Here is a 17,945-nt window from a genome sequence, read left to right on the forward strand (position 1 = left end):
TTTTTAATATGTGATGGACATTCTCTAATACATGACCATTTTCTACATGATGCAAATTCTCTAATACAGTTTGAGCATTTTAAAATACCCAATAAACATTTTTAAGACAACGTAAACCTGCTTGAATAATCATGTACATTTATTAATGAATGAAGAATATTTTATTGATTATGAAAACTTTTTCAAAAATCAATGAATATTTTTGTACATCATAAAAATGTAATACATGGTGAATATTTTCCAATACACTATCAAAGTCTCTAATTCATGGCAAAACATTTAAATACACAAAAGAAATTTAGATATGCACGATGAAATGAATTAGGAGAAAAAGAAAAGAAAAAGGAAACATGAAAATAGAACCAAAAATGAAAAATGAAAAAGAAAAAAGAAGAAGAAAACCTAAAAAAGGAAATAGAAAGAATTAGAAAATAAAAATTGTAAAAAAGAAATGAAAGAAGAAGCAAAACTAGAAATTGCGAAAAAGAGACAAAAACCAAACTGCAAACCCTAAAAAACTGGCCAAAAAACCAACCGGTGCTAGGCATAGCCCAGGAAGAGCCACACTGCAGGCGATCACATACTACATCTCTTAATAAGGAAAATTTAGTCATTGCAACAAAGAGCTCCTATCGCACGGTTGGGTCAGCCCACTGCACTCCTTGTTGCATGTCATTCCCACGCTCTGTTATGCTTGCCATTTTTTATTCATATGTAGTATGTATTCAAATCTTTGAAAGGTCTTATACTTTAGAAGGAAAATATAAATGCATGCCAAAATGGCAGAAAATATGAAAAGGCTAAAATAAAAGGTAAAGTGAATATGAGAAAGAAGAATATTTTTTCAGGCCAAATAATAAGAATAGAACATAAACAAAAAAAGGAAATATTATTTGGGCTAGCCGAACTGCCCCAATTCTCCGTGTGACATTAATGCACACACGACCATTTAAAACCGGGACCTCCTATTTTGTATCATATAGACGCGCGACGCACGCAACGAGCGGACAACTGGGCCGGTCTAGAAACACATGTACCTAGGTGGCCGACAAGCAACGCAGAATATTCAGAACTATGAACAACGACAGATTTGAATGTTATTTGAAATTTCAAAGCATTTTTCTAAAACGAAATATTTTTTGAAACGCGGTTTTTTTTGAAAACATGAACAATCTTTAAAAAACTAGAACACATTTTGAATTTTTGTTTTTTAAATGAGAACAAAAATTGACATTCTGGACAGTTTTGAAATTTTAAGCAAATTTTGAAAACACAAACATATTTCAAAACTCCAAACTTTGTAAACTTGAACAAATTTTGAAGTTTCAAACATTTTTAACTTGCGCACAATCTCTAAAAAGATGAACAAAATTTTGAAACTGGGGACATTTTTTCAGAACATGAACAAATTTCAGAATTCAGTCCATTTTCAAACATAAATAGTTTTCGAAAAGTTTTTTTATTAAATTTAAACATTTCTGTAAATTCAATAAATTTTTAATATATTGGATATTTTTTGGAACTTCGGATTTAATGACACAAAAAATTAAAAAGTAAAAAATAGAGAGGAAAGAAACAATAAACAAAAAAAGAAACAGAAAAAATGATTCATAAACCTCCTAGAAAGTTCGCAAACTGTTAAAAACCAGCCTGGAACCTTCTAGAATGTTCCCAAAACCGGTATATGTAGAGGCAACTAACAGATTTAAATGGGCCGGCCCGTATTCATTCTTGTCGTTCGGGACTGTGCGAATCAGACAGTTCGATGCAACAAGCGTCAAATAGGGTTTTCCTTTAAAAGCAGGGCCCAGTCTGGATACATGCAGTTATTGTGGAGGGGTAAAATTGTCCAAGACTAGTTCCGATAAGCACTCCTTGGTATGCTTATATAGTACTCTTTCTATTTTAAAATAGATTACTCAACTTTGTACTAACTTAAGTATAAAGATAGTATAAAGTTGGGTCATCTATTTTGGAATGGAGGGAGTATATAGTTTATCTAAAACGCAACATAATCTTGAACGGAGAGAGTATATTATCCTAACAAAAAATTGGCTGGCTTGAACAACAAAAGTAAAATTATTTGGTTCTCAAAAGAAATATTAGGCAGAACATATCACTAGAAAATATTTGTCACAGAAAACCATCATAGTTTTCTCAGATGGACATTGATTTGAGAACCAATCTGTGGTTGGATAGTTAGGTGGACAGTGGTATCACTGTATCTGGATTTATTTCAAATCCTGGTGCTCGCATTTATTCTGGATTTATTTCAGAATTTCCGGCGACACGCGTTCAATGGGAGGAAACGTTCACGTCGACTAAGAGGCGCCTACGGTGACTTCGTATAAGGGTGAGTGTATGCACGTATATATCAGCGCTTGCGTCTGTAATGTTTTCAAAAAAGAAGATGGACATTGATTTTGGATCTTGATAAGTGCTATCCGTGTGGCACGAACACATGGCAACTTTAAATTCTTTTATTACAACTTTACTGACGCGAGGATGACAATTTTCTTTTTGGATGGCAAGTTTCAGTTTTTTTTGGATTTGTTTTTTCTTTCAAACGGCAACTTTAGTTTAAAAAACGCCTGGGTCAGAGTGCTTCGTGCTATACGTGTGACATTTATCATTTAGGTTGATTTTTAACATTTTAGCAACTTTTCTTAAGTACTACTTCCTCCGTTCCATAATTTTTATCGTAGTTTTAGTTAGACAAGATTTATGGAAGAGAGTACATTTGACTGTCGTTTCACTGTGTCTACAGAGCAACACGGTACACATCTCACTGGATGATATTATCCCAGCGGTTAGTGTGCTCCACTGTATTTTACCACCTTCATGCTTCTTTTTTCCGACAGCGATTCTAGTGCTTGCGTGTCTTACATGGATCCACCCGCGTGTGACATGAAAAGACATACACGGCATCTGATGGCCCAGGGACAATCGGCACAGTTGACACCCAAAAAGCATTACAGGCTTGAAAGATCACGTTTTGTGCAGGACAAAAACAAGCATTCCAGATCACACGCTCTCCGAAAGGGTAGTAGAGCTCCTACAGGATACTGCAAATCATGAAATGTACTGTTTCTCTACCCCACAAAGCTCAACCCCAAAACATGTTTTATATTCGTAGCATGTTTTGTCAAGCTCAATCATGATGTTAATCATTATATTGGATAAATACCAGTAGTATAGTAGTACGTACAAACTAAACTGTGTATACGTGCTGTTACTGTCATGATGTGATAAATAGGTAAAAGGCTATCTACGATAAAGAAAAGCAGGGAACAGACCTAACCTCCACATCGCTGATATACTGGGCTCCATTTCTCACAAGAGATTTCAGGCCAAGGAACCAACCTGGTGCCAGGAGGTCAAACTTTTTTGACTTATCCTCATTGGTTTTACTTTAACAGGGTGGCCAGCACAGTGAAACCCGGAATATGTGGCGAGCGAAATTCGGGAGATATACACGCTGCCCAAGTTGTAGGTGCACTTTGGAGCATGCATTGACGTGTTATTTTAACCATCAGAATCCTTGAGACGTTCAGTCACGACCAACAATCACGTCATATTCCGAGCACTGGAGGAAGCTATCACCCATCAGTCAATCGCCGGAAAGAAAAGCAAAGAATCAAGCAGACCTACCATGGCACACCTACATGGATCACTCGCCACTTATCCGGAGAAAGCCTACCTGATCTCTCCACCTGAAACGCATGGCAGCCACTGAAGCCCTAACGCAGAGATCAAGGCCGGCCATAGCAGGACTAGCTCGAGCCATCAGTTAGTAGTTGGCTGTAGCAATCCATCGGAGTCGAGAGGGATGCATGTCTGCCGCTTTTCAGCGAGCTATGCCGAAACCACGACGGCTCAGCTCATCGTACTCGTACCACTACAGTGCCGCCGTAGACGAGACCAGCCACTCCTCTCCCGATCGTCCGTCGTCCGGCCGGCCGCCGGCTGCGTTTCTTTCCCGAGTGACAACTCGCGCATTCAGCTGACACACAGCTATGGTCGTCGTCGTCGTCGTCGCCCGCTCGCGAGCGCATGGTGGGGGATCGAGAAAGCGCGGGGACGCAGCCAGGCCGGGGTGGTGCTGGTGCGTGGTGGTAGCTAGTGGTGCGTGGTCGGAGAGCGACGGGCCTAAACGCCGTGAATGCAAATGATAGGAACGTCGCGGTCACGCCGGTCTCAGGTGAGAGCACCTCACCTGACCTAGCTAACCTAAGCTGAGAGGTAAGTCATGTCATATTGTCATCTAACCAGACACGTAAAAGTGCCCCGTGACGAGAAATTAGGTAGTATCATCCGGTTAAGTGTACGTTCCCATCAAGAAACCGGTATGCCTAGCCCGCCACCAGCTGCCCGCATGCGTAGCTCCGGTGGCGAATCGGCGGCAGCTGATCTCTCGGCGAGCCGAAGTGACACAATGGGGCCGATCGAGAAGACGTATAAGTGCTGTGCATTTCATTCGTCATTAGGGCAAGATAAAGCGAAAGGGTTGGCCAAGATCATTTCGTTCGCGGGGATCAGAAAAGCAGAGAGGCAGCCACTGTGAGACAAATCCAGACTGCACTTAGCTAGCCCACCCTTGGTTTCCCGGAGACGAATGAAGCGGCGTGTCATGCATGTCTTCATGCTATAATAAGGGGCGCGCATGAGTGCAATTCACCAAAAGCGGAGGAACCGGGCGAAAGCAACGACCGAAAAGAGCCGGCCTGCAATTGTTAAGACGATCTGTAATCACTGTCGACCATTTTAATTCACTCGTCCGCGCGCACTGAAACAGACAAAACATGGGTTTACCTGAAAAACGTTGCGTGCTATCTGGAAAATGAAGGTATGTTTGGTAATACCTCTCCTTTTTGTGCCAAATCATGCATGGCATTACCTGTGAGAAAGTGGATTTTTTGTGCGCGAAAGAAAAGGATAAGAGGATTTGCGATGATTTGAATGGCCTAATTTTATGCAGTACTTTAGGATGATCTTTTCTGCACTGGAAAGCACCATGCGGTTACACAGTGTTTGCTTTGGCAAATATCTTAGGCCCTCTTTGATTTGCTGGATCCCAGAGAATGTTGGAATGGAAAGCATAGGCATTCGGCAAAAATGCATGTGTAGTTTTGATGATTGAAAAATATAGGGATTTACAGACTTGAGTATATGAAATTTCGTGACAAGAAATGCTGAAAAGGTGAGGTGCTGATCTTAGATGAAAACCCTGAAATGAGTATTTGTCGATGCGCCTATGTGTGTCACTCAATATTTTTTGTAAAGGGTGGATACAAACATAATGAGCATATATCCACCTCTCCATTACTAGAATACACACAGTCAACACCAATGCATGCACGTAAAGGATCATGCCTGCAAAAAGCAAAGTCATACAAGACCGAAACTATGGCTAGGCGGAACAAGAAGAAAAACCAAGGCAATCAAAACAAAGATCGACGAACTGCATCAACCACATCGGCACCAACCAGCTGTTGACAACACAAGGGCAATAAGAAAGCTTCTCTAGCAGCAACGCTTCCAAGGATGGAACGATGCTCAAATGTCATTGTCACTAGATTCAACCACTCAAGGTCATATCCCGAGTTCTCATCCTAAAGATCAAGTCCGAGAAACTCTGAGCAATGCCTTAAACAAGTAACAATGCAAAGACACCACAATTGCTAGGTCTAACCAACTAGAGTCTGACCTAGGGCTTTCACCCGTGAGATCGTGATCGGGTACTCAAGAAGCACCACCAAATTGAAGTAATCCTAGCAAATAGCCACGTTCATGGTCTTTACGTGAGAGACACACAAGTGATTCCCATGCCCGCGCAAGCACGCAGTCGAACCCTGACAATAATCGATCATCACCAAAGGATCTGAAAGAATGTTGCTCTCACACAAGCGACGTCGATTGATGAAGGAGTAGTGTCAATAAGGTCACTGACACCATCATATCCCAATTCCAGACGTTCAGGCAGTCACCCACTGTCCTCACGAGACACAATAAGTGGCAGATCTGCATCAGATGACACCACGATGTGTCATCTCTTGCTCAACCATTCTCGCTCGTGGAGGAAAAATCAGACAACTAACATACCAAGGAGGATAGCTGTTGCCGCCACGTCTAAAGGTTCAAGATCCTCCATCATGTCGGCGACTGTTGTCCAACCGTTGTCACGGCAAAAACTGGTTGTTCCAGCTAGCCGAATTGACTGCCACTGGCGCCATCGGCATACCCCAGCGGAGAACGGCCTCGTGGGGATGCAGATGGCCACCAAAGACGGGCCACCTCCGCCGCTTGCAAACCTATAGTCAGGGTTGTCTCCGACAATGCACAATCGATCTCCTATAATGGCATGGCCCACGCCACTAGTGGCTGCCGACCAAGCTCGGGACGACACTGTCGTCGCTACATAGCCATGCACACTTCCCGTTACGACCGCCCATAGACCACGTCGCGACGCCAAAATCTAACGGGACGACCACCTCCCCACCGTCATCTTCATGGGCGAGTTCAGTCTTTTCACGATCCCAGTCTATAGCAGCGACGAGGGGAAGGGAGAAGGGTGATGGAGGATTTTGGGTTAGGAGGCGGCAGTAAGGGAGGAAGGTGAAGAATGGAGCAGCCCTTATTTTTCCAGCCCAATCATTCACACATGTCACTAACCATCTTGGAGGCGTCGTACTGCGGTTTTGAAATAGGCTCCATATCTAACAACTTCTCTCGGTGAAACCAATGAACCGGCTTTATTGGTTCATGCAATGACCTTTTGAGGCGTCGTTTTAGAGTTTTGGACCTTCGCCTCTTTGTTGGCGGCGAGTGATGGTTCGGGGTGTGGGCATCTAGGACCGGATGACCGCCAGTCCTTCTCCCTTCAGAAGGAATGCCGGTGTGGTCATTGTGACCTTCCAAATGGCAGGTGTGGTTGTTGCTCTTTTTTTCTTCTTCAATCTTTTCATCGAGTAATGTCTGCCCGCATCCTCAATGTTTTGTCATCGTGTTATTATAGGTTTGCCATCATCTTTAGACAATCACTTCTCCTGCAGCATTGCCGCCATTTACTTTTGTAGCGTACATGTATCATTTAGTACATTAACAAATAAAATCCAATATGTAGGACACTTTTGCGTGAACTAGCCTTATCTATATAGTATATATTTTGCATTGTTCTTGGCAGTCCTGAGTATATGTCGGCCATGTTTGCAGTTCTCCATCTCAATCCGATTGAGAAGATTCTTAATTTCAAGTTAGTAGCCATGATCAGCTAGAAGAATCATTCGTGGTACCTATCAAGATATACAAATGAACGGTATATAATGCCTCAAGGAGCGATTCCATGATGCTACAAAAGATTCCTAGTGAAGGAAATCACGTCGTTGTAACTCCACCACTGCAATAAAAGTAGTTCTCGTCGTCCACTTCCCATATAAATCAAAGAAGCCCGTGTCTCTTTCTCTGTCCCGATCGACGCTCGCACATACTTCGGTCTTCCATATGTTATACTACCTACCTAGCTCATACATGCAGTAGCACAGTAGTAATATTAGACATATATGTCATCCTGCTGATAAAGCGGGTAACTAACTACTGATGCCCGTACGCGCGCGCGCGCACACACACACACATCTGACATCCGTTGTCGTGTGGCATATATTCCCCCATCATCATATCCGGCCTGCCGACAAGAGCGTTTGGGTACATTCATTCAACGGAACCCTCGCAAAAAGCTCGGGCGAATGACGAGGAACACACTGTCTGTCACACACTAAATTACTAAAGCGACCCGTGCAGACGACAGGGGAACGGTAGGTCAGAATTCCTCCAACTATGCGAGCGTCTTCCAGAGCAGGGCCAGCAGGACAAAAGCTTGGTCGAAATGCAGCCGGTCGTTTCTCCGAAAGAAAAGAGGAGCCGACGATCCACTGCGCACCGCGATCTACCACGGACCTGACGAGACGCACACCTGCTCCCATCCCATGCACGCACATCGTCCGTTCGGCGAGCAAGTTGCTCGGGCAGCACACCGATCGACACAGATTTAGCACCTAGCTAGCTAGCTACCCGCTGGCGCCCACTGGCCACTAGCCTACTTCCAATCCTCCAAAGCGTCGAGACACTGGCCATGGCTAGCCGTGTGCGTGCGTGTTTGTGGTGCGTAGCTGTGCGCGCGGGGCACGGTTCCATGGCGTTGTCATGAGATGACCAGAACCTGAAATAGTTCGCCCAACGTCTTCGTGTCGGTCGGGCCACGCCTCCCGGCCTGCGCTGTCGCGGTCGGTCGCGCGCTGGAGCACGGCTCGATCTGTGCACTGCTGGCTCGCCACTAGGCGCTGCCATGGCTGGAGTCGTCGTAGGGGCGGACGCATGACCGGTCGTGGGGATTGGATGGTCGACGGCGGGCGTTGTCCTCGTCGGAACGGAGCGGTCGCGCTCGACGGGGCCGCACGAGCGAGTGGACCGTGACAGCGCGCCGGACGGCGGCCACGCGTGCCAGCGATAAGCCAAACAGGGAGGGAGGACGGGGCGCGCCGGGGAGAGAAGGAGACCCACCTGGCCTACGTACGCGCGCGCGCGCTGATATTCCGCCCCACTTATACGATCCACCACCGCGGAAGTGGAAACCCTAAACCCAAAAATCGCCCCGGCAGCGAGATCGCGCGGGATTCTCATTCTTGGTGGCCGATCGACGTGGGCCGCGGAGAGTACTTGCCATACCACACCACTTCTCAGTTGCTCTACCAGTTTTGGTTGTCTCTTACTGTGGATCGGTCGAGCTAGCTAGAGGTGCGTCTTTCTGCCTAACCCCATCAGCATGCATGTCGCAAAAGGCAACCCCCTCAGTTGATGTTCGATCATCGCCATCGGCAGCGTTTCGGCGTGATTTGCCGGTCGACTACGGTTTTGCATTGGGCGATCGTGATCCTTCTCAGAACAGCTACGTATTTGGTTTTAAAATGCGCTAAAGATAGCTGGGTATTGGGCGATCAGGGTGCTCGCTTTGTGGTCTTTGCTCCAGGTAGTATACCCCCTGCCGTCGATCTATAAGCGCCCTTTAGGGATCCAAATGGTCGCCGACTACGAGCTTTTGTCACTGCCAATGTCCTGCGACCGGATGGTAGGATCCAAACGTGCCATTCGCCGGCCGGAGGCGCCCGGCAATTAATAGCATATGTTCGATGCTGCTAGTGCCTAAATGCCTAATCACTACTCATAACTTTTCATGAGGGGCAAAACGGGAATCGCCCAAGACTGGCCTTTTATTGGAAGATCCCACAAGGCTAACTTTTTTTTGAAAGATCCAGCAAAGCGCTGGCATTTTCATTATAGATAGGGAGCAGTATGTACACATGCGTGGATAGAGCCACTAAGAAGGGAAAAAGAGAGTAAACTAGAAAAAAAGGCGGGGAAAAACTCCCCCAAGCTATGAACTATCTCTCTTGACGGATCCCCGAAGGGCTGCAACAAGCCTTTGGCACCGGGGGTTCTCCAGGCTTCCATGAATGATCTGATGGATCCAATGATCATGGGGACAACCAGGGATTTGTTCTTGAATATTATGTTATTTCTCTTCGCCCAGAGCTCCCAACCAGTCAGTGGCAGCATGAATTTGATGCCCTTTCTCTTGTTAACATCAACAAGGGTGATGATTTTTCTCCAGGTTGCCATCGCGGTCGTCTAACGCCCCCCCTCCCCCCGCCCGTAGGTGCCATAGCCTAGCAGCCTCTCCAGGATGCAATTGTGCTCCACACTTGGCGAGCCACGGGGCACTCCCAAAGAAGGTGAAATGATGTAGGGTAGGAAGCAGTATGTACACATGCGTAGACAGAGGCACTAATGAGGGAAAAAGAGAGTAAACTAGAAAAAAGGCGAGGAAAAACTCCCCAAGCTATGAACTATCTCTCATGACGGATCCCCGAAGGGGTGCAACAAGCCTTTGGTGTCGGGGGTTCTCAGGCTTCCATGGATGATCTGATGGATCCAATGATCATGCATGGGAACAGCCAAGGATCTGTTCTTGAATATTCTGTTATTTCTTCCCGTCCAAGAGTTCCCAAACAGCCAGTGCCAACATGAATTTAATGTCATTTCTCTTGTTAACATCAGCAAGGCTGGTGATTTTGCTTGCCATCACAGTTGTCTCACCCCCGCCCCCCTCCCCCCAGCACCCAGGTGCTAGAGCCTGGCAACCTCTTTAGGATGCAATAATTCCACACTTGGCAAGCCACGGGGCACTCCCAAAGAAGGTGAAATGATGTTTCCAGGTTGCAGATGCAAAGGGGGCAGAAGTAGCAGTTATCCGGCCATGCCATTCAAGGCAATCAGCGCACCAAATTTTGTTTTGCAACATCAACCAGGCAAAGGATTTGCAGCGCGGTAGCGCCCACACCTTCCAGATCATGTCCGGGAGAGAGGAGTCAGTTTGCCCTAGAAACTGCACACAGTAGGCTAAAGTTGTGTTGTAATTTCCAGAAGCAGACACTTTCTAGATTATCTCATCACTTGCAGCAGGCAACAAGGTTATATTCGAGGCTTTGATCATGTTCCAAATGGCCAAGAATTCCTCAATCACTTGGTGGGGAAGGTTGCAGTGAGCAATGTCCCTAATCCAAGCATCATTTGTCAATGCATCCTTGACCTTTCTGCTCTTCTGCCTTGATCTATTAAAACAGTCTGGGGTGATCAATCGGAGCAGCGACGTGCATAGCCAAGTATATTCCTAGAATTTTGCAGTGTCATTATTGCCAATGGTGAGAGATGTCGCTGCCGCAAAGAGGTAAATTCGGAAATAGCTAAGTGGGAAAACCCAAGTAAGTCTAATCCTGGACCGGGCGAATTCCGCTACTAAGATGAATTAATGAAGATCTTTACCTTCTTCATAGTTGATGGGAAGATGGGTACTCCCAATTGAGATGTGCGAGTGCCATGTTCGGACCTAAATAAGTGTCAGCCGTCTCCGGAGTGTAACACGGTGTAGATTTCCGGTGGATCGCCACGGCCGGGTGGCCGGCGGCAGCGGGGTGGTGGGGGCTAGGCGGAAATCTGGTAAAAAAAAGGAAAATACATATATCATTATAGAAGAATAGTAAACTCTCAGCTAAAATAAATGCTAAACTCAAGAATACCCATGCAAGGTCCATAATCCTGCACCTACGGCTACGGACCCCTATGCATGTTTTATGTAACCTTCCAACCAATCTAAACGTCCCCCCGAATTTCATCGAGGTGGGCTCGTCCCTTCCCCAATTTCAGTCCTGACCTCCCACGTTAATAAACACGCAAATTTCATAATAAAATTTACGTAAGTGTAGCAAAGCTCCATGCGGGGCCGACAGGTGGCCGTCCTCCCATGAAGTACCACCTTATCGACGAGTCAACTTAGCGTTGACTAGGCTCCCCGGCCGGTTCCTTCTACCACAGTGTTTATACGTCCCCTGTCGTGTACGCATCATATCATGAACAGTAAGTACTAAAGTTCGAAAAGCGGTAATGACGAGACTAGTATCGGTCTTTAGCCGCAGCTTTGCTCTCAAGCAGATGGCCGGAGCAGTGGCCACCACGAGTCCACGAGAAGAGACGGGGCATGGATTTCTGACAACACATGCATCCATCCATGACGCCTACGGATCAGAGCGGGGAGGACACCGAACACCGATCAAACTGACGCCCCGCCCGCGATGAGCTGTGACACACGCCAGCACTGTGGGTAATTTCGGGCGCCAATTCCCGCACTGTGGTCGACTGTTCTTCCCCGTTTAGAATCGCAGGGAGAAGCACTGTTCTCTGACGGCGAGGCAGCAGGCCGAAGAACACGGCCGGCCGGCATCCGATGCACCGCGGATAACGAGCGGTAAAGAGCCGCCGGTCCACGGCTGTCGACGCAACCTCCGACACCGAGCGGCCGAGCTGGGGACGCTCCACACGGCTTGAGCCGTCTTACGTAGCAGTACATTTCATGGCGCTATCTCGAGCGCACTCACGCCGCGTCTGCATTTTTGGAAGATCCAGCCTGATTCTTATTCTCTCCTTCTGCTTCCAGAGGCATATGGCTGTTACCATCTCCAAGAAAGGCACATGCTAACAATAATAATGGGAGGAATATTGACTGTGGTAAGCCGTTTCGATCTCTCCATAGTGAGACACGAGGGAAACACCAAGAACTGTTATTTCTTGTAAAAAAAACACCAAGAACCGGCTGGTCTTGTTCTTATTCCATATAGTACAGGTGGCGAGGCCCATTGCTGTTCCGTGGAGGAATCGCACCGGCAGCGCACACAATTCAGGAGGAACCGAGCAAGCAACCGGCACTCTCAGGCCTGGCGTCCATTTACTGAAAGCAAGCAAAGCGGATGTGGATGCGATTACATGCAGGAATGCTGGTTCGATCACGGCTAGGCATTCCTAAGCATACACGGTACCTACTACGTGTACCTACTAATGTGGAATGCCAATCATGTTGCGAGGAGATTTGCAGAGAAAGGGAAAGATTGGGGCACGTCTCCCACGCGCACTTCTTGCCCCGTTTCGCGGACGAAATGGACCGCGAGTAATCTCTCACTTTTTGCTGCGCGGGCTAAAAATGCGGGTCACTGGTACCACCAACTGCTGAAGCCACCGCCTGCAGGAGTTACTGAAGCAGAGCGTGCTGAATTTCAACCGCATCGCATCGCCCGACGACAGAGACGAGTGAGAGAAGCGTGCGGACGCACGAAGAGCGAGCTGGATTTCTTCCGTGCGATGATGGGCTCTGGCCTCTGGGCTCTGGGCTCTGGCTGGCTGGAGACGGGTCAGGTCAGAAGAACAAAAGGAGGAGGAGCTAGGGGGTGAAAAACCAAGGAAATAGAGCGTCGCCGTCGGCCGTGACGTCCATCTACCTAAGATACCTGAACCAGTGACCTCATGTGAGCGGAGCAGGCCACGCACACTGCATTCCTCGCCCGCTTTTCCATTCTGCACGCCCTACCAAAGCCCGGCCGCGGGCTCTATAAAGCGCACCAGCGGCTCCTCCCCGCAGAAGCAAAGCGGGCTACCTCATCGCCTCGCCTCGTCTCTTGCTCCCTCTCTCTCTCTTTGCCTTCTTGCTCGGCCTCCTCGCAGCAGCAGCAGCAGCCTCTCAGCTTCTCTCTCTCGTTGCATTACTCGACGGAGGCCGGCTGCTGAGGAGATCCAGCGAGGAAGTGAGAAATGGTTAGAACCTATGCTCCAGCTCCACCTCTACCTCGTTCCTGGTTATCTTCTCTACGTGGCTGTAGCTAGCCAGCGTTCAGTTTCGTCTAGCTTTGTAGTCTCTGTTAGATAAGACAGTATGTAACTCGATGTGATGTATGGCTGCAGTCTGCGAACGAGGGAGAGCTGAAGATGAGGGTGATCGCCATGGGCGGCGAGGCCGCCGCCGAGAGGAGGGCTGCCGAGGAGAAGCTCTGCGAGTACACCCTGGACGGCTCCGTGGACATCAAGGGGCGGCCGGCGGTGAAGGGCAAGTCGGGAGGATGGCTCGCCGGAGGCCTTATTCTCGGTAACTAATTCCATCATCTTTTCTTTAGGCGAAAAACAGCAAAGGATTTCTCCCCACCAGCTGCATATATTATCTGCTGATCACCGTCTCCTTCCTTCCACTAGAAAAGCACTAGCAGAACGAAAGAAAAGAAAAGAGAAGATTTGATAACCAGGCTTTTTCCCAGCCAACTTTACGCCGCTATAGCTGTGATACGTAGGAGTGGTAGTGCAAGTCCGTCGATCTGAGGTGACGTTTTGCCTCAAAGCAGCCGGTAGACAGCAGGCCCTTTTGCGGAATTCTGCATGCTGAGGTGACATCGGCCATGCAGCGCCCGGAACCGGGGATTCCCCGCCACGGGGGAAGCTGCTCGGGCGCACTACGAATGCTAATTCAGGGCGGCAGCACCATTACGAGACAGCAGACGTATCATCCATACGATCCAACACTAGCCATCGATCGGCCGATCCATCTGTAGCGCTGGCTGGCGGGCTCTGTGGTTGGTTGGACGACAGTGCTGGCGCTCTCCCTCCTAGCTAGCTAGCTGCCACAACTGCAGGCTATTATTGGCACTGAAGTGACGCGCTTCGGTTGATCAGTCGGCGCTCCACGTTGCCTTCAGGGGGAAGCGTCGGAAGCCGACTTCGTTTTCGTTCTACAGTTTACTGCCGCGCGCGCTCGTCGATCGCTTTTGCTGGCACTGTGTCGGCTTGCGTGCGTGTCGTCGCGTGGTTAGCCGGCCAGCATCCGTTAGCTTTTGTATGAACTGGACGTGCTCTTGGCGGTGGTGATTTGATTTGATTTGATCTGATAGGTATTTTGATTTGCAGTGAACCAGGGCCTGGCGACGATGGCCTTCTTCGGCGTGAACGTGAACCTGGTGCTGTTCCTGACGAGGGTGGTGCAGCAGAGCAACGGCGACGCGGCCAACAACGTGAGCAAGTGGACCGGCACCGTCTACATGTTCTCCCTCATCGGCGCCTTCCTCAGCGACTCCTACTGGGGCCGCTACAAGACCTGCGCCATCTTCCAGGCCATCTTCGTCCTCGTAAGTCTACTCCTACCTCCATCAACTTCTCTAGTTTTTGTACCTTTGTTGTACACGCGATCGATCGATGGGCGATCACTGTCGCGGTGCACATCAAGGACGTACGTACGTACTACGTGGTACCGCGCGGCCGTGGGCTGATGATGCGCTTTGCACCTTTTCTGCAGGGGCTCGGGCTGCTGTCGCTCTCCTCGCGGCTATACCTCATCAGGCCGGTGGGGTGCGGCACGGAGCACACGCCCTGCGCCTCGCACTCCGGCACGGAGATGGGGATCTTCTACATCGCGCTCTACATGATCGCCTTCGGCAACGGCGGCTACCAGCCCAACATCGCCACCTTCGGGGCCGACCAGTTCGACGAGGAGGACCCCGCCGAGGCGCACTCCAAGGTCTCCTTCTTCAGCTACTTCTACCTGGCGCTCAACCTCGGCTCGCTCTTCTCCAACACCTTCCTCAGCTACCTCCAGGACCACGGCAAGTGGGTTATCGGGTTCTGGGCCTCCACCGCCGCCGCCGCCACCGCCCTGCTGCTCTTCCTCAGCGGCACGCCCCAGTACCGCCACGCGCAGCCCTGCGGCAACCCCATGGCCAGCATCTGCCAGGTCGCCTCCGCCGCCTGCAGGAACTGGAAGTCCGGCGGCGTGTCGCAGGACGTCGAGATCCTGTACGAGGGCGACGACAAGACGGACGCCGGCTCAAGGAAGCTCCTGCACACCAAAGGCTTCAGGTTCTTGGACCGCGCGGCGCTCACCACCGAAGACACCAGCTCGAAGCTCGCCACCTGCAGCAAAACGCGCGACCAGTGGAAGCTGTGCACGGTGACGCAGGTGGAGCAAGTGAAGAGCATCCTGCGGATCCTCCCTATCTGGGTCTGCACCATCCTCTACTCCGTCGTCTTCACCCAGATGGCGTCGCTCTTCGTCGTGCAGGGAGCCGCGATGCGCCGATCAACACCTTTGGGCAGCTTCTCGATCCCGGCCTCCAGCATGTCGGCCTTCGACATCCTCACCGTCGCGACAACCATCTTCCTGTACCGGCGGGCCATCTGCCCGTTCCTGGCACGGTTCACTGGACGCTCGACCGGACCCACGGAGCTGCAGAGGATGGGCCTCGGCCTGGTCCTCGGCGCAATGGCCATGGCCACCGCCGGCACGGTGGAGCACTTCAGGAAGGCCAGCGCGACCACGGCGAACAGCAGCGAGCTGCACATCCTATGGCAGGTGCCGCAGTACGCGCTGATCGGCGTGTCGGAGGTGATGATGTACGTGGGCCAGCTCGAGTTCTTCAACGGCGAGATGCCCGACGGGTTCAAGAGCTTCGGCAGCGCGCTGTGCATGATGTCCATGTCCCTCGGCAACTACTTCAGCGACATCATAGTCAGCGCGGTGACCAAGGCCACCGCGGTGGACGGGCGGCCGGGCTGGATCCCGGCGGACCTGAACGAGGGCCACCTCAACAAGTTCTACTTCCTGCTCGCCATACTCTCCGTCGCCGACTTCGCGGTGTACCTCGTCTTCGCCGGCCGCTACAGGAAGAGCTGCAAGGTGGACGGGCGGAGCGACGACGAGGAGGAAGGGAGCGCGGACGACGAGGAGGCATGCCACGCGTGACTCGGCCGGCGGCCTCTCTCGACGGCCGCCTGGCTGCGGTGGTTCTTGAGATCGGAGACTTGATGCACGAGCGTTGGTACGTACGTTTCAGAGCGCGCGACGGGTCTCTCGTTGATGATAGGACATGCATGGGATCGGAGGTGGCTGGCTGCTGCTACGACTAAAGAATAAGCATGCTCATGTGCAACTACGATGGCATGTACGTACGCCTATGTCTTAGCTATGTGTTCGTTTCTTGGCATTTTGGGCCAGTGTCACGCTGTAACTGACCACTTATGTTCACTGTACCGCTGACTAGTCTGCTCCGCTTCATTTGTACTCCTATGCATGCATGGACAGTGCACTTCATTTGTATGCATAACTTTCTTTGTTCCTGTTGGTTCCGGTTTGCAACAGACCCTGCACACTATATATATAACTTCAAATCGATTTCTTCGAAGAGGAAGTACAACACAACGAAATCAAGAATAACACTTATGGTTCGAACCCAGGAGAGAATTCATGTGAAATGTCATTTCTGCCCTTTCTGAAATGAGATGGCTACTTTGTACTACACTATAGTTAAAAGTTTGGCCACACATATGGCCATTGTATTTAAACAACAAACAAACTTATAAGAGTAACTCTAGCCAATCCCTCAAAGTTTAGAGTAAACTACCGAGTATCCTATAAAGGAGTATATTTGCTCCCGGAAAAAAAGTGTCTTTCTAATCGATTCCTTAAACTTAGTGGACTAAAACTTACAAATGGCTTATGCATTTTGTCGAATACTTGCTATGCGTTTGAGCGGCGAGCAGCGACGATGGACAATGGTGACCACGCCGGCAATGCGCCACCGACCGCACATGAGAAAAGACAAAAGTGGCTCTACGACCAGCACGACCGCCTCGGGTTCAACCAGCCTAGCAAGGCCGTTGAGTGGCTCATCGATGCCGCCTCCGCCGCCATCGACAAGCTCCTCTCCCTCGACCCTTCCTCCTTCACCGCCATACCAGTTGACCACCAGGCCGCACCCTGCGCCGGCAATCAGTAGCAGCAGGTCCCTATGCAGCAACACATCGAAGACCAACAAGGCTGCTTCAGGCGTCGCCGGGGACCGGCTCACGCCATCCGACAGAGCTTTATTCCCCTAGAAAGAAAGTGACAACGAGAGGGCAGGAGCTCAAAAGCTCTCTGAGTGGTTGTCAGGGAGGAGGATGTCGGGCGCGGTGAAGGCGGGGAGCAGGCCGCCATGGCTGGGGCTGAGGGCAACAGTGTGGTTGCTAGTGTTGACAGGGTCCAGCTCATGCTCTCGCGCTTCCATGGGCGCGTCGGCAAGCAGTCGCAGGGCAGGTGGGTTACAGCAGCGACAGTCAGACCGCTGGCCAGGGCGACGCGAAGCGGAGCGACAAGAGCCACGAGATTTATTCTCTATACATGCTCGATCGAGTATATTTAGTCCTCGACGAGGCCGTGGAGTAAAAAAATACTTCTCTAAAGATTATAAGAGATCGGTTAAGTATCGGTTAGAGGAGTAAAGCATAAATTTTACTCCTCTAATTGGTTATAGGGGATCATTTAGAGTTGCTAAGAGGAGAATATCCACTTCATGCAAAACTACAAGTACAAAATGCAAACCCCCCAAAATGAGTTGTAACGTAATGAAAGACGAAGTCTAATAGAGACATACGAAAGACGGTTTTACACCATGAATTTACAAGATGAATAGTCCAATTCTTGACTTCATTTGATCATCTTGACCATATGTTATCTAGAACAATGTTTCATTGTAGAATTGCACTAGTTGAAG

At 49.4% G+C, this 17,945-nt stretch overlaps 1 protein-coding gene across 1 annotated transcript; it reads left to right on the forward strand.

Annotated features, from left to right (window-relative positions):
* Nucleotides 1-13,007: 13,007 nt before the first annotated feature.
* LOC125514178 (protein NRT1/ PTR FAMILY 7.2-like) lies at nt 13,008-16,530 on the forward strand. The gene is made up of 4 exons (XM_048679451.1): nt 13,008-13,191; nt 13,339-13,519; nt 14,329-14,546; nt 14,714-16,530. Exons 1-4 carry the CDS (start codon nt 13,189-13,191, stop codon nt 16,154-16,156), a joined length of 1,845 nt encoding a protein of 614 aa, XP_048535408.1. The 5' UTR covers nt 13,008-13,188; the 3' UTR covers nt 16,157-16,530.
* The last annotated feature ends 1,415 nt before the right edge of the window (nt 16,531-17,945 follow it).

This window comes from Triticum urartu, chromosome 6 (assembly GCF_003073215.2).
Source record: "Triticum urartu cultivar G1812 chromosome 6, Tu2.1, whole genome shotgun sequence".
In the NCBI taxonomy this organism is placed as follows: domain Eukaryota; kingdom Viridiplantae; phylum Streptophyta; class Magnoliopsida; order Poales; family Poaceae; genus Triticum; species Triticum urartu.

What these genes read in the sequence shown, in the direction of transcription:
- LOC125514178 (XM_048679451.1), top strand. An exon ending in CGCCGGAGGCCTTATTCTCG is followed by an intron (nt 13,520 to 14,328) that starts GTAACTAATTCC and finishes TTTGATTTGCAG; the next exon opens with TGAACCAGGGCCTGGCGACG. An exon ending in TCCAGGCCATCTTCGTCCTC is followed by an intron (nt 14,547 to 14,713) that starts GTAAGTCTACTC and finishes CCTTTTCTGCAG; the next exon opens with GGGCTCGGGCTGCTGTCGCT.